Source organism: Penicillium macrosclerotiorum, assembly GCF_028827735.1.
Source record: "Penicillium macrosclerotiorum strain IBT 26536 chromosome Unknown utg000002l_segment0_segment0, whole genome shotgun sequence".
Classification (NCBI taxonomy): domain Eukaryota; kingdom Fungi; phylum Ascomycota; class Eurotiomycetes; order Eurotiales; family Aspergillaceae; genus Penicillium; species Penicillium macrosclerotiorum.
Genome location: NW_026643082.1, coordinates 2,817,089 through 2,832,583, shown reverse-complemented (window position 1 = coordinate 2,832,583; position 15,495 = coordinate 2,817,089). Strand labels below are relative to the sequence as shown.

General features: G+C 48.6%; 6 protein-coding genes across 6 annotated transcripts; 4 read left to right on the top strand and 2 right to left on the bottom strand.

Moving 5' to 3' along the window:
• Nucleotides 1-3,279: 3,279 nt before the first annotated feature.
• N7462_002145 (uncharacterized protein) lies at nt 3,280-4,067 on the top strand (the record flags this gene model as incomplete). Its single annotated transcript, XM_057073871.1, has 2 exons — nt 3,280-3,705; nt 3,762-4,067. The coding sequence occupies 2 exons, from the start codon at nt 3,280-3,282 to the stop codon at nt 4,065-4,067; spliced, it is 732 nt and encodes a 243-aa protein (XP_056937512.1).
• A 1,097-nt stretch (nt 4,068-5,164) lies between these two features.
• N7462_002144 (uncharacterized protein) lies at nt 5,165-5,644 on the bottom strand (the record flags this gene model as incomplete). The annotated part of the gene is made up of 1 exon (XM_057073870.1): nt 5,165-5,644. One exon carries the CDS (start codon nt 5,642-5,644, stop codon nt 5,165-5,167), a length of 480 nt encoding a protein of 159 aa, XP_056937511.1.
• Nucleotides 5,645-6,623: 979 nt separating this feature from the next.
• Nucleotides 6,624-7,598, top strand: efm7 (putative nicotinamide N-methyltransferase Nnt1; the record flags this gene model as incomplete). The annotated part of the gene is made up of 3 exons (XM_057073869.1): nt 6,624-6,770; nt 6,853-7,437; nt 7,512-7,598. The coding sequence occupies 3 exons, from the start codon at nt 6,624-6,626 to the stop codon at nt 7,596-7,598; spliced, it is 819 nt and encodes a 272-aa protein (XP_056937510.1).
• Nucleotides 7,599-8,853: 1,255 nt separating this feature from the next.
• On the top strand, nt 8,854-10,208 carry N7462_002142 (putative RNA polymerase II Elongator complex associated protein Kti12; the record flags this gene model as incomplete). Its single annotated transcript, XM_057073868.1, has 3 exons — nt 8,854-8,859; nt 8,911-9,264; nt 9,330-10,208. The coding sequence occupies 3 exons, from the start codon at nt 8,854-8,856 to the stop codon at nt 10,206-10,208; spliced, it is 1,239 nt and encodes a 412-aa protein (XP_056937509.1).
• A 456-nt stretch (nt 10,209-10,664) lies between these two features.
• Nucleotides 10,665-11,431, top strand: N7462_002141 (uncharacterized protein; the record flags this gene model as incomplete). Its single annotated transcript, XM_057073867.1, has 2 exons — nt 10,665-11,161; nt 11,209-11,431. 2 exons carry the CDS (start codon nt 10,665-10,667, stop codon nt 11,429-11,431), a joined length of 720 nt encoding a protein of 239 aa, XP_056937508.1.
• Nucleotides 11,432-12,423: 992 nt separating this feature from the next.
• On the bottom strand, nt 12,424-14,245 carry N7462_002140 (putative C2H2 finger domain protein; the record flags this gene model as incomplete). The annotated part of the gene is made up of 2 exons (XM_057073866.1): nt 12,424-13,390; nt 13,470-14,245. 2 exons carry the CDS (start codon nt 14,243-14,245, stop codon nt 12,424-12,426), a joined length of 1,743 nt encoding a protein of 580 aa, XP_056937507.1.
• Nucleotides 14,246-15,495: the final 1,250 nt, after the last annotated feature.

Below are 15,495 nucleotides of genomic sequence, written 5' to 3'. Positions count from 1 at the left end.
ACGCTTTCGAATCGAATCAAAAAAGGAGCAAGCCCTAATATTAGCAAGAATACTAGTAAACGCGCTCTAGAACCCTATCAAGAAGAAGCCCTAGTTCGCTGGATTCAATATATAAACGATTACTATATGCCTATCACTCCTAGGATACTAGAATCGTAGGCGAATCGTGCATGCTAACGCGTCGGGAAGCCGCCGATTAGCAAGATGTAGGCGTATCGCTTTATTAAAAGGCTTCCTAAACATCTTTAATTAGGGCCTACTAAGCAGTATACGAAGGAATCAAAGCGAATACTAGCAGAAGATCTAGCAGTATTACAGCACTAGTATAATCTACTAGCCTAAACAATCAAGAAGACTACGCCTACACGTCTAGTCTACAACTTTAATAAATGCGGCTTTTAACTAGGCGAAGGAAGGTCTAGAAACGTTATATCTACTACTACTACTAGTAAACTACTACTAGTAGTAGTAGTAGTAGGAAGATAGTAGACCTTCCTCAGCTAGACTAAGGCGAAAATATTACGTCTATCGAGTGTATAGCTACCGACGGGTAGCAGATAGAACCCTAGTTTATCTTTAAAGGCAACGGTATCTTTATAGAATCTTAGTTTAATCAAACAGAAAACCTACTACTAAGAACTACTATTACTATATCGCTAAACGGTTAGATAACCGATAATATAGCAGTTTAACAGCTTCGATTCTTTATAGAATCAATATACGACCGTACGAAATCAGGTGAAAAACGTATCCTAATATTCGACAGTTACAGTTCGTATCTTACATTCGAATTCCTACACCTTTATAAAGAGAATAATATCCTACCTATAGGATTCCTACTATATACTATATATCTTTGCTAGCCGCTAGACGGTAAGCCGTTTCTAAGCTATAAGTAATACTTCCGCTTAGCGAATAACGACTACGCGTTTTAGGGTAGAAGCCCTATCGGAAGATCAGAGTTCCTTCGAATAATCAGTAATATTCGGAATAGAGCGTTTAGCTAGCGAATTATTCGTGAATCGTTTAAAGATCGTAGGATATATCTAGTCGATAGTAGAAAGGTTATTAATAGCTTTCCTATCCAAGATCACCTAGGTCTTATAGCGCTAGATCTACAACCGCTTTATTCGACGCTTTATATAACACCTTCACTACTACCTATATCTTCTTCTAGTATCGATAAATCGCCGCCTAGATCTATATAGGATCTAGAGAAGAATCAAAGATTGCTAGATATTAATAAGAAGATCTTACACCTAGGCAGCAACGCAATCTTGACCGGTTATTTTATCATAACAAGATTGCTATAGAGAACCTAAATCTAGCGAACGATACTATTCGTAAGATTAGGGAAGCTCAACAACCACTACAGCGCCTAATCACTAAGCGCTAGGTTAAAACGCCGCTTAGAAAAACAGGGGTGCCCTCTATTAGAGATGCAAATTGTTCTATTGCTAAAAGAAACAAGAAGGAAGCAGAGGCAGAGCGGAAGCGGGTGAGGAAGCAGTGGAAGAAAGCGTATAGAACATCACCACCACCAGAACCTACACAGGAATCCCAGGCATTATTAGATAGAGCAGAGGAAGCACGTCAGAACGGGCAGGGTTTCTTCATAGATACTAGTGGTATGCAGTAGTAGATAGGGGAAATAGGAAAAAATGGAAATTTGAGTGTGAGTGGTAATCTGAGTATGGCACACCCACAACGCGAAGCGGTGTGGGTGTGCGGAGACACTGCTAGTGCATTGATACAGTCTTCATTCAATCTTTGTATTGAGCTAGGCCATGATGGGATATATCGCCTCTAAATTCGTTAACTCGGAAAGTGCCTGTATTCAACATTGAACACGAAAGACAGACTTACAAATTCCATGACTTACCGGTGCCTCCTGGGAATCCTGTCTTACCAGTTTGAGAGGGCAGCGCCACAGCTTGCCAAGTCCTCTGATCCAAAGATATCTTCAAATTATTCGAAACAATGGTAGTCCAATTTCTCCATTGTGAACTATAGTCTTCTTGGGTCCAGCTCGAAGGTCGTTTTTGGCCGCTAGGATAGTTGTCTACCTCATTACCAAGCTCGAATGCGTGGATATTTGATGCTCCAACAGATTTGTAAGCTGACTCTGCCAGAAGAAGGGAGTTGCTTCGATTGTTCTTGGCGAACGGAATATCAATCACATATTTGGCTGCAGGGAAGTGCAAAAATAGGTCGAAATAGGATGGTCCTATCTTCAAGTTTTTGGGAATGCCCTGCTCCGGCGTTGGATTTTTAAGTGGCGCTGATTGATGGGGTTCGAATATGGCCAGGTCTCTGATTTCTCTTTGGTTTATAGTCTGTTAGAAAATGTCGTTGTTGGATTTATACAATGAAGATCCTCCTACCCGAATGACGGCAGGCCCTTGAGTCTTGTTCGTAATAGCTTGAATGAGATTTTGTGAGAACTCATTAGGACTGGATTTATTGCCTCGTTTGGATTAGAACTTGTACATTATTTGGGGCCAACAGTGGCAACTACCTGTGAAATGGATTAATGATGCCTCTTCAAATGCGAACCCCGGAAACGTAGAAGGTATGGAGGTCGATGCATTTGCTGGCTTTGTCGATGGGGGAAAAATAGAAATAATGTTGGATATGCTCGACTGCCCGCTGGGAGGAACAGCATGTAAAAAGGCGATTGCAGGACTAATACGCATCTTGAATGCTGAATTCAACTATTATTTTTAGCAGGTGGGTAGATTCAGCCTTCCGAATGATAAATGGCGTTATGTATCCCTTTAATACCCTTTTCCGTTGCCTATCAAGCTGATCTGCACCTTGCTGGGTGGCCTAGGCGGGCCAGATGACACCCTGAATTGGATTAATTTGAGAATGCTGCTGTCGTCGCTGGAGTATACGAAAGACGAATCAGGACGAAAGACATTATTTTTGGATGCGACTGATCTACGTGATATTTACTATTAACGCTTTTGCCGCTATCTAACCGCGTTTATCAGCCTACCAAATATGAGGCGGTGCAACGTGCCTAGCCAGCGGTTTCAGCGGGGAAACTTGTGTACTTGGAGCCTCACGTTATTTTAATAACGTCGTATAGGCTAATTGAAAAGCATGCTGGCTTTACGATCACTCAGCCGCAATACCCTAGTGGCATCAATATGACATCACACAGATGTGCCTGTTGCGTAGCACTCTTAGGACTAAAAAAACCAACTTCAACACACAACTCGGCCAAATAATTACAAGCATATTATTGTAATAGATTCGGACATTTAGAACGCCATGACTGATGCTGATCAGTCTTCCTTGACTTCTAGCGATCATTCAGTTCACAGCCAGGACAATGCAACTCCCGGGTGCGGAATCGGCCCGACTGATTCTTTGGACTCGGCATTGCTAGATGAAGAAGAAAATCCACTTGAGGGAGGGCTTGCCGATAACGTCGTCGTGCCTTCAAAAAAACTTATGTCGGCCAGCGAAATAGGATATAACGCGTTGAAAACACATAATGGACAGCTGTACTCCGGCATGGCAGTTGGGGGATCTCACACATGGAATTATGATCCTGGGGTATGGAAGGAAACGAAGGAAGAGCCGGACTTGTGGCGGATCGACTATCAGACCAACAAAAGGAGAGCACGCAACGCGCCTAAAGGCAGTGGTGCCCCGGTGGGAACAGAATACCACTGGCTTGTAGTGGGACACCAGGTAAGGGTTTTGCCTTTCGGAGAAGGGCGGGCGGCCAGTTGATCACCGAGTCACAGCATGTCCGCAAAGTCGATGCCAATACATATGAGACGCATCTCACGGGCGCCAAGTACAAGCTAGCGCACAAATCAATTACGTCTAATTCCTGGTCGATTCCGACCGTACGGGGTCAGCGAGACCGAGAAGTTGAGTTGCTAGAAGATGCAAAGCGCCGTACTCAAGGTCTGCCGCCCGTGCTGGGGAATGAGAAGGTTAAAGTTGATCACCTCGAGAAAGGTCAACAGAGTCTGGACAATCTGTTCCGTCAGACAACCCGGAAGAAGGAAGAGGCCATGGGTATGAAGAAGCGGAAGCGTGGTTGACCTGATGCTTTCTTTCCTGCTTTCCTGCCTGTTATTCTCGACGGAGTGGAGCTTTAAAGAGTCCGAATAAAAATTGAAATTCTTTGGTCCATCGACCAATAACAATAATTATAAAAAAATCCAAAATTTGGAGGATACAAACCGACCAGTGATCCCGCGATTCTGGGAGTCGCGCTCAGTGCCTACAACCGCACGTCATGTTGACCTGGGCCGAGGGACTCCACATGAGCCTGCGCAAATTGAGATCTACATCTCGAGTTACCAAAATCTGACACCTGAAGTATATCTCCCAAGCCACAAAATCAAGTCCTATAAAAGACATAATAAACGTCATATGTATTTACCAGCTTCTGGTTTGTCCAATTTCATCAACAGTGCGTTGATCCTATGCAGTGTTCACATTTATTTAAATGCGACATATTTAATTCATTCTCTATCGAAGGCTGTGAATGTTATTACAGTTGAATGTGGATACATGGAAAAGCCGTGGGTGAAATCTGAGGTCGCAAGACGGCAATTTCGACAGTAGCTTTCTTTCCAGTCGAGTTTCGTTCGAAGGGGCTTTTACCAGATGGAAGTGGAAGCGACGCAGGAGAATCGTAGGGCATCTAAATAGAAGCGGTGTGATTACCATGCAGAACTACATAATCACCATGAACAGAATGACCATCACATAAGGAATGGCGACCGCAAGAAGGCATTGAGAAGACAGGGTAATCAAAGGGAGTATAACATTGCAATGTCTCGTAACTATATCGGTGGTATAAGGTCTGCTAGGTGATAGAAATATAGAAAGAAAAAGCTCTTGATCAAACGCCCTCTCAAATGAAACGCCAAGAACCAGGCAGTGGACACGAACAGCTTTCGAGATGCTCCCGTCAAGGATTGATCTTAGCATAGCTGTGGCGGATCTCCTGTCCAACCCCTCAAGAACCACCGCAAGGTGAACGCCAAAAAAAGCAAAAGGTCGGATATCACACGTATAGCTCGAGCATGAAACCAGTTCATAACTCGTCAAGAAGGTGCACGTGCCAAAGTCACTGCCTTCGTTCGGGGACCGGCCCATCACCAGTGACTACTGATGCCTCGTATATGGATTATAGGGTCACGCTTTCCAAGTCACGCATGACTATGGACATTTGCGCTCGTTTGGCAGCTTCGGCCACAAGATTAAAATCTTGTAGGAAGGGTGCCGTGGCCGTCGGTCCACCCAGTCCGCTGACCTGATGAGGATAGTCACCAGCAGGCTGGGATGTGGGGAACCCCTCCGATCGCGGTACAGACTGGTTAATTCCCTGAGGAGCGACTGGCAGCCCGGCGGAGTGTGAGGGGTTACTCAGCGAATGGGAGAAGGTTTGTGTTTGCGGCATGGCGACTTGAGTGCTCGAGGCGGGGGCAGATTGAAAAGAAGCTGTGAAAGCTGGGTTGACAGGATTGGGGGGGATGCAAAGTTGCGGTGGTTGGCCTGAGACACTGGTCAGGTTGGTAGAAGGGTTGAGAGTTAAAGTCGATGAGGAGAAGGTGGAGGGCTGAGTTGGGGGTCGGGAAGAATGGGCTGATCGCAAGGTAGTATCCATTTCTTGAACAAGTCGTGCCCAAGTAGGAAAGTAGCGTAGCCGAGCGGGAGAGTCCGGGGAGGTGCAGGATCAGGGGATTTGTGAAAATCGAGACGGAGCCACTGTGAAGGAGGGAGAGATCGTAGCGTCACGACTCCACAAATGACGGCGACGGAGTCCGCAGAGGATCTAGCATCAAGCGCACGGGAGGGCCAAGAACTGTAGCGGGTGGGGAGGCGATTTCCCAGATCGCTTAGAGAGTGACGGTCTGGGAGAATGAAGGGAGAGAAAGTGCTGAGGGGCGAGGGAGACCGATGAAAAAGGAACAAGGTGAGGCATCCAGGAGAAAGCCGATCGAGACGAGGAAAATCGCCTGTTCATCCATTCCAGCCGATCCCGACAATTACCCGCGCTGGTAAAATACCGTATCTCCACTTGTCTCCGCACGAGTTTGTGCGGCGCTAGTGGCAAATGACAGTCTTGCATTACAATACGCTGCCTCGGCGCACGGTCACATGACGAGCACATGTATGTCTCGTTGGCGGTTTTCGAGCGTCGATGGACATTGGCCGAGGAGAGAAACAGCTACGAGCGGGGAACTGAATCATGAGGGGATTGGAGCGGGTGAGAAAGCTGGCAGACTCGAGTGATCCTTGATTGGCAAACGAGGTCCTATTGGTGGTCGAGGGAGTATACTATCAGACCCCCGTGTGCACCGGAAAAACTCCGTTCCCTCTTACAGGATACGGGATAAACCATCCGAGCAGCTTCGATGTAGGGAAATGAAATAAGTCCAGATATTTGCATATATCAAGAGAGCACCTGACTATTCCAATGCAGTGTCCCGCGTCGGATATCATCGGGGAAGACATGCTCGCGATGACTCTCTTGTCCACAGGCAGATCAAGTTCACTGCCTCAGGCATTCAATAGTCCCCGCCTATCAGCCCGATAAGCAATATTTTTCTTCCTTCTCGGAGGGGCATCTCACACAGCGCGCCATGGCTGAAGACGATTTCGACACTGGGGACTTGTTCCAGGATCCCGAGGGATTTTATCCCGAAGAGGCCCCGCCCTCCTTCGCCGAGCACCAGATGCTGTGCGGGAAAATGGTCCGCGTGCGTCTCGTGGGCAGCCACCCGCTCTATGTACGACCCCGCGCGATATGCGCCCACCCTGTTCAAGTCCAATTGCATAGAAACCACACTGACAAATCGCCGCTGGTCACAGGGAAATCTTCTCTGGAATGCAGGACGAACTAGCTCCCACTATATCGAGGAACGGACCGACAAGCTCCTTCGCGACAAAGATGTCCTCGAAATTGGCGCCGCCGCCGGCGTCCCTAGTATCGTCAGTGCCATTCAGGGCGCTCGGACGGTGGTAATGACCGACTATCCAGACCTGGACCTAGTTCAGAACATGCAATACAATGCCGACTTGGCGATCGATATGATTCCAAAGCGTGCCGACTCCCAGAAACGATTACATGTGGAGGGCTATAAATGGGGCAACCCAGTGGAACCCCTCCTGGAACATCTGCCTCCAGCCACGGAAGATACACTGCCTGGCTTCGATGTGCTCATCATGGCCGATGTCATCTACAATTACCCCGAGCATGGAAACCTCGTGAAAACCATGCAGCAGACTCTGAAGAAAACACCAGAGGCCGTGGCGCTGGTTATCTTTACGCCATATGAGCCCTGGCTCCTACCGCAGACCGAACGATTCTTTCCATTGGCAGAGACAGGGGGATTTACAGTGACCAAAGTTTTTGAAAAGCTCATGGGTACGGTGCTTTTTGAGAATGACCCTGGGGTGAGTGACCCTTCCCCGTCCTAACCTAGGTTCAATGACCTCGATCTAATAACTCTTCTTTTTCACCCCTTCAGGATGAGCGACTTCGGAGAACGGTGTTTGGTTATGAGCTGCGTTGGTCACCAGATCAATTGAGTGGCAATGCGTCCGAATCTGCATAAAAAGTTGTCTTGATACCCCGACATTTACAAATAGAATTACTGTTATCGAACGCTACTAGCGAAATTAGGTTTAGATATCTCTAGAGCTAGGTTTTATAGGCAGGGTTAGATTGAGAGAATAGGTTTTCAATTTATTTAAAGAGAGACTGGATAGATTATCTTTATCTAAAGCTTTAAGTTATCTATAGAAAATTCTCCAGAGAGGAAGCTATAGTCTTATAATAAGTACTAGTGCGGCCTTTATTTGGTAGTTCTTTGAACTATTTACCTGTTAGTATATTAATAAAGAGGCCTTTAAATAGATATAACGATTATAAGCGTTTCTTGGACATACAGAAATATTAAGCTAACGGTAGTATAATTTCTAGATAGTCCTTCCCGATCGAGCGTAAAATCCCGTGACGAACGAAGGATAAGAATTCCCTAGATATGGGTATCTTCTAAAAGATCTATTAGTGCCTTACACCCCTCCCCCATCCCAACGCTTCCGGGTTGTGTACTCTCTTTATTTCCTAATGGTTTAGTGCCATTCAATATTCACTATTTTACCACTTCGTTCCACTGAAAAGTTAATCAATTCATGAGAGCTCTCAGTAAACAATATTCATTCTAACTGTTCAACAGTGCAATTTCTAGCGGGAAGAATATAAGGCTACTATAATATACTTAGTGAGTTAATAGGGTGTCAATTAATCCGGACATTACTTCAACCCTTACTATGAAAGAGTCAGGAGATATAAAGGTGATCATATTAAGTTATCTGCTGAACTAGCTAGCGGGAACATAGTTCGGCGATCCAAGCCACCTCACCAGCGAACCTCGCTTGTTTTATCAAAGCGAGATCCGAGCGAAATTATTTAACCGGTTAAAAATTCCCTTGCAAACACGCCTTATATCATCATATCTCCAATCTTAGCCTCTCAGTATAGAACAAAAAGTTAAACCAACTTTGATGTAAGGTACGGGTAGAGGTGCAAAGGAATTTGTGGGTCCTCGCAGTATTCCAAGACTTCTCGACAGAATATATATGGATCATTCTTGCTCGTTTATGGTCTGTTCCTACTTCAGCCTTGCATATCATATAATTGTAACTTTAATAAATATATAGAATATAGCTTGATGCAAATGCAATGCCTGATGAATGAACACCAAACTGTAATTGTCCGAACAAGAGAGCCAGAGTCCGGAGTCACATGTCCCAACCCCGCGGGAAAAAAAAGTTCGCCCGCTTCAACTACGTAACAAACTGCCCACAATGCCGGTAAGTATAGCTATTAACGCTCTCTTTGGCCCTGGCTGATCGGGATTTCAGCTCGTTATTCTGACCGGCTACCCTTGCTCCGGCCTGACATACAGAGCCAACCAGCTTGCGGCCCTCATCGAGAAGGCACAGGACGAGATCTTCGCGGCGGGCGACAGCGCGTCACCGGTCGCCCTGAAGTCCCGCTTTAAGGTCAATATCGTGCCCTCGCACGACAAATCATACCCACGGACAGTATACGACCATGCGCGAACGGAAAAGGAAGCGCGGGGCATGGCCTATGCGCGGACGAAGCGCGTTCTGACCCGAGACAGCATTGTCATCCTCGATGGAATGAACTATATCAAGGGATGGCGATACCAGCTCTGGTGCGAGGCCAAAGCTGCCGGTACAACATGCTGCGTGGTAAGCTCAATGGGACTAAAACTTGTTCTGTGTTTGGTGGCTAATTGAAAATGATGGGCGTCTAGGTCCATATCGGTACCCCGGTCGACCAGTGCATCGCAAACAATAACGCTCGGTTACAACAGGCTGAAAAGAAGGGCTCCAATCCTGATGAGGCACAAGAAGCTTCGAGTGTCGAGAAGGCCCAGACCGAGTCGGAATCGTCCTCCGCCGACGAAGAGCCCTACTCCTCTGAACTCCTCAACAATCTTATCTTTCGCTACGAGGAACCTAGCACTCACAGCCGATGGGACAAGCCTCTCTTCACAGTGCCCTGGTCCGATGCAGAGCCCCCGATAGAGGATATTTTCCATGCGCTTACTGGAATCGTTCTTCCTTCGGCGCAAGCGCCCGCCGAAGCTCCAGTCCTCAGCCTTGGCGACGCCCTTGCTACATCCACAATTTCCGACACAGCCAGCACAACGACGACTGGAAGGGCCTTCAATCGCAGCACACCTCTCCGCCCAAAGATTGTCCCCCACCAAGCGACCGTGCAAGCGGTCGCTACAGACTCCGGCGCTCTGTACGATATGGAAAAGCGCACCACGGCCATCGTGACCACTCTCCGCAACTTCACGCAATCCAACCCCTCTGCTGAAACAGCACTGGCCCAAAGTACCAGTCACAAAGGCATCAATATTGAAGTGCCTCATTCATCAAACCCGATCTTCATCCCTGCTCATGTCGCTACAACGGGCACTACAGATGAGCTGGCCGGCGCTGGCGGCATCCTCTCACTCCCGCGACTACAGCGGCTCCGGAGACAATGGATCAGTCTTAACCGTGTGCATATCGGCCGCGGTCATGCTGCAGGACGAGGGGCCCTGGGACCAGAGCAGATTGGCGATGCGTTTGTGCGGTTTTTGAACAATGCCATTGGAGGAGAGGAGGAGGCTCAGCTGTAAAAATCCGGCGTCATTTCGGAGGATCTCCTGCATAAATACCATTTATCGATGTTTGATAGAGCTTATAGAGTGCTAATCATGATTTAACGATGTTATGATCTGGATCTAGATTTTTCGATAATTGACGGTTCCTCCAAGAACGGGCTTATCGACAGCCCGGAAAAAGAAGAAATCCGCAAAGAGCAGCTGGTTTGCTGAAGCAAGACTGATGTACATTTAGCAGCTTTAATAGTGGAATGTGAGTTCCAAAAAGGATCCCCCGCGCGCATTTGATGTAAACAGAAAGGCTCCTGACGTCACATCGTGGAACCCCGCCCTACATTGTCCATGCAGAAGGCTTTCATCACGGATGATATCACAAGCAAGTCTCTCTCGGTGGTACTCTGATATTCAAACCATTTCCATCTTACCTCGTAAATTCTCTCTATACTTGGGATCCCCACTCTATACCCTACCATGGCCCGTATATTCATCACCGGCTCGAGCGACGGCATCGGCCTCGCCGCCGCCAAGCTCCTCGCAGACCAGGGCCACGCCGTCGTCCTGCACGCCCGTAACGCAGATCGCGCCGCCTCCACCCGCGAGGCCGTTCCGAAGGCTGAGGCCGTGCTCGTCGGCGACCTTCGGTCTATCGTCGAAACCAAGGACCTGGCCGCCACCGCCAACGCGTCCGGCCCGCCCTTCGACACAGTCATCCACAACGCCGGCATCGGGTACGGCGCCACGTCCAGCCGCGAGATCACCGCCGACAAGATCTCGGCTGTGTTTGCGGTTAACACGCTTGCACCGTATATTCTCACCTGCCTGATGGCGAAGCCGCGGGCACGCCTGCTATTCATGAGCTCAGATAGCCACTACGGCGGCGACGAGACACTGCGCAATGTGACGCAGTCACATTCGTACAGCGATAGCAAGCTGCATGATGTGATGCTGGCCAATGCGTTTGCACGGCGGTGGGGGGAGATATACAGGTGCTCAGTATGCATCCTGGGTGGGTGAGGACGAAGATGGGAGGGTCGATGGCACCCGGAGGTATGGACAAACCGGCCAAGGTGCTGGCAGAGTGGGCGGTTGGGCAAGGGAAACTAGTTGGTTTGAAGAGTGGTGCGTTCTGTACAACGCGAGGTGAGGAGTCGGCACATTCGGGGGCTGGGAATGTTCACAAGCAGAAGGAATTGTTGCAGGTTTGCAGAGGGGTGTCTGGGGTGGATACCCCGGAATAGATCTATAGATTGGGGTGGGTTCGGAGAATATTGAAGGACTATTTATTAAAGAAATGCAAAGATGAGATATGGCTCGACCAAGCCACCCAATTCAAATGCCCTGGTTGCTATCAATGTTATATCTATGAATGAAAACAAAATAGGGAAACCCATGTTGATAACAATACCACCTTGAAGATCAGAAAGGAGCGCAGAGGATGACAAAGGAGGGCCCGCACTTGTTACCAAGAATCTGTCATCAATCACCACTTATTACTCCAATACTACAAGAATCTACTTACAGGGGCGGACTGATTTGAGAAAAAAGAGGTTTGATATATTGATATATTTTCTTTTTACTTTTCATGATTTTTAACAGCAAGACAATCCACTAAATCCAAACAGAAGCCAGAAAAGACAAGCACAAACAAAAACACAAAATCAACAAAACTGCAATCTATCAAAAACAAAAACATATTCAATCTTGAGCACACTTCTTCTATTGTTGTGTTAATTCCCAGTGTTTCTGAGAGAAAATGATGGCACCCGGGCCACATTTTCCTTTCTGATCCCTCCTGGAGAAAAGACTCCATGTTCCAGGGTTAGTCAGTTCACATACGTGAAGGAATGAGAGTTCAACGAAATCCGGCTGTGCGACATGAAATGCCCAATTTCTAGCACATGGCGGGAGTCCCTTCTGATCCCTTCACAAACAGGGGCGAGCCCCCGTCGGCATCGCCCTGAGCGTGTCTAGAGTCGATTCGGGGTGGGGTTATCTCTGGGATGGGTAGAGGTGGTGCAATCCACAAGGGTTTTGCAAGTTAAACGGGTCCTTTCAAAAGTTGAAAAGCAGCGCGGCAGGAACGCAGCTTCAGCCCTGGGGGTTGTAGATCACAGTGGCAGCAAACGATAAGAAATCCTCCGCAGATTCTATTTAAGAAAAAAGACTATCCAGACTGAATGCCAGTCTCCAGGCTTGGAAGCCGGTTGTAGTCCTTGGGGAGTCAGGTTTTTCATGCGGGACGTCCATTGGGCATCTGAGAAACCGCCTGGCTGGCCTCGATGTGGCGATAGTTCAAGCCTAGGGTGAAGAGTTCCTGAAGGCTGGCATTGACCTTTTCGTGCATGGAAGCGTCCTGCGGGGTGATCTTGCCGAGTTCCTCGAGCAGACGAGTGCGGCAGCTGTAGTAACTGCGCTCTGCGCTCTGCAGGCGCTGACCAAGCTGGGCAGTGCTCTGCGTGGCCTTGACCGGACTGGCCTGGGAGTGGACGGAGCGGGTGCGCTTCATGGTAGGGGCTGGAGTGGGACCAGTAACTCCTCTTCTTTTGCGGCCGGCGGATGAATCCTTCTTTTTGGTAGGGACACCGGGCGGCGAGTTCTCGGGCGAGCTGTGACGCTCGGACGAGTTGTAATCGTGCACGCGGCGCATGTGGTCATGCAGGTTCCATCTACGGGGGAATCCGAATCCAGGCACGGATCGTTCACATCCTTCGAAGTGACAGAGGTGGGGGTTATCTCCATGACCATGGAATCCGTGGGCCTCGCGCTCATGGCGGAACAGACATGCGTTCGAGGAGAAACGCAGCTGAGATTCCATGCAAGCTGCGACCTTGCAGCGGTAGGGCTTCAGGTGGGAATCCAGGTATTTGCTGTAGGGTCGACTGTTAGTTGTTTTGATCTTGCGGGACAGCAAAAAAGATGGGAGAACTGGGAGAACTTGCTGGTAAGCGCATTTTTGCGTGGTGGGCGGGTGGTTGCATGGTTTCTCTCGGGTGGTATACGGGCAATGGTATTTTCCATCATTCTGGGTTCCCAGGGCATAGTAGGGATGCTCTCGCGGATTGCGGGCATCGGTAGTGTCCTTGGATCTTTGTCGGACGGGCTCTCGCACAGGCAGAGGGTGGAAAAACTCCGATTCCGCCTTGACACCTGCGGTTGGCACGGTGCCCCGACGGGATTGCTTGGTTGGGCGGATGGTCCTATAGGGTTACATGATTAGAGATCTTGCGCGGGTGGTTTGGTGCTTCAAAGACGGCTTTAGCTGCCTACAAGACCTACCTGTTAGGGTCCTTTTCACTGAGCGGGCTGACGCTGGGAAACAGGGGCTCGGCCGGGTTGAGTCCTGGGTTACCGATGGGCGAATGGGTGAAGTCTCCGAGAAGGGTATCATCCGGGGCCAAAAAAGAAGGAAATGCCGAGTGAGAACAAGAGGAAGTCACAGAAATGTCATTACTAGCCTCTGTCAGTGGGGGAGAGACGGGCACAGCCTGGAAAATGCTGGAGGAGAGTTGATCCAGAGTGGTTCCAGGGTATTGGTTATCATGCATCATGGCATTCCATGTTAATTGGCCATCCTCGGTGTGGGAACTGTGAGCCACAGACAGAGCATCATCCGGGGTGCTCGTCTGGACGCAGACATCATTATCCATGGCAGAAAGGTCCACATAAGAGTAAAAGTCCCGTGGCAAGTCATTATGATCATGCAGGTCTGAGACTGCTGGGAAGTCCACGCCTGTGTACATCACATCATTGGGTCCGACCGTGGGGGTCATCAGCTGTTGAGACAGGGAGAAAGAAAGCATTTGCACCTGGGGAGAATCCTTGGAAGACATGGCCTGATCGAGAGAGTCTGGAGCAGACAAGCTCCAGTCTTTCATATCCTGGGGGTTTCCATGGGCTGATGGTAGAGAGCACAGCGAGGAGTTGTCATGGCTTGACAAATCATCATCCGGAATGGATCTGGAGGTCATATTTGAGATTCCTTGAACCCCGGAGCTGTGTCTGGACTGAGAAAGAGAGACCCGCTCAGGGTCATTGTTGGTCCTTGAAGACATTGTGGATGTGAAAATTGTGGAAGGGGTATTTGAGTCACTGTAGAGAGGAGAAGCATCATCAAGTCAGTTAATCTACACCACAAACGCAAAGAGAGAAAAAAAATCGCAATCAGAAAACAAGTAAGCAGGAGTCCTTGGTCCATGAGAAATTTCGTAACCTGCGAGTCGTTAGCAAAGACAAAAGGAATCGTTCGAGTTTGGCGATAGGTGACGCACCAAAATCGACTTTCCAGAACAAAAGTAATCCAGAGCCGAGGGGAGTGACATTGGGTCCATAGGTAACAGAGGGAATAGGGCGCGGTGCAGATAAATTCCAGGGAATTGGTGGTGTAGTCCTGTTGCCAGTAGTACATGGTCGCATGTCAAAGCCAGGTTATACGGGAGCCGAGGCCAAAGCTACTTGGTTGCCAGGAAAGGTCAGAATCCGTTGTTGTCCAGGAGAGTTAGAGCATCACTGCATTGCCTTCAGGCCAGCAGAGAGGGTCGCGAGCAGCCAGGATAAGGTTAGAGTGACGGGATATCAGTGGCCAGTATTTATTTCTTGAAGCGGACGCTTCGAAAATCGATTGGGAGAGCAAACATAAATGCCCTGTAGATATAAGTCCTGAGGTTCCATAGACGCTGAGAAGCAAAGACAACAGAGGCTATGCACAGTAGCATCCTGATTAGATGGTTTTTCTGAAACATGGGGGTCCATAAGGTAAAAGTCCGGCAAGTTAGAAAAGGGTCCAAGGTTGTCCAGTAGAAAGTCATCCAGGGTTAATTCATCCGCTTCGGTCCAGGCTTGGACCTTGGCAATCCAGGTGGAGGGAAGATCCTTCAGTAGTCCTTAGGTGGCAATAGGAAGCGAACAAGTGTGCAACATTAAACACACTCATTGAAGAGTTATCCAATCACCCAGCGGATGCCGGGTGATGACATGTCCGAGGCAACATCATTTTTTCGACTGCCGAGAACGGCAGGGGCACAAGAGGTCCTTGCAAGGTCAAGGTCAAGGCCAAGGAGTTTCTAAGATCCAGGGAGTCCAGGGGCAATTGGTTGTTGAAGGGCGTCGATATCCGGTCGGCAACAGTTGGTCGGTAATACAGGTCCAGCAGGAGCAGAACACGAGAAGCAACGCATGGGAAGAACAACGGGAAGCATATAAAGAAAATGTGAAGGGGACTACCTGTTGTGTGCGTGTCGGCAAGTATAGCAGATGCAGACTAAAGAGAAGCCTTGGCAAGAAACAACAAAAAGCAAAAAGATCC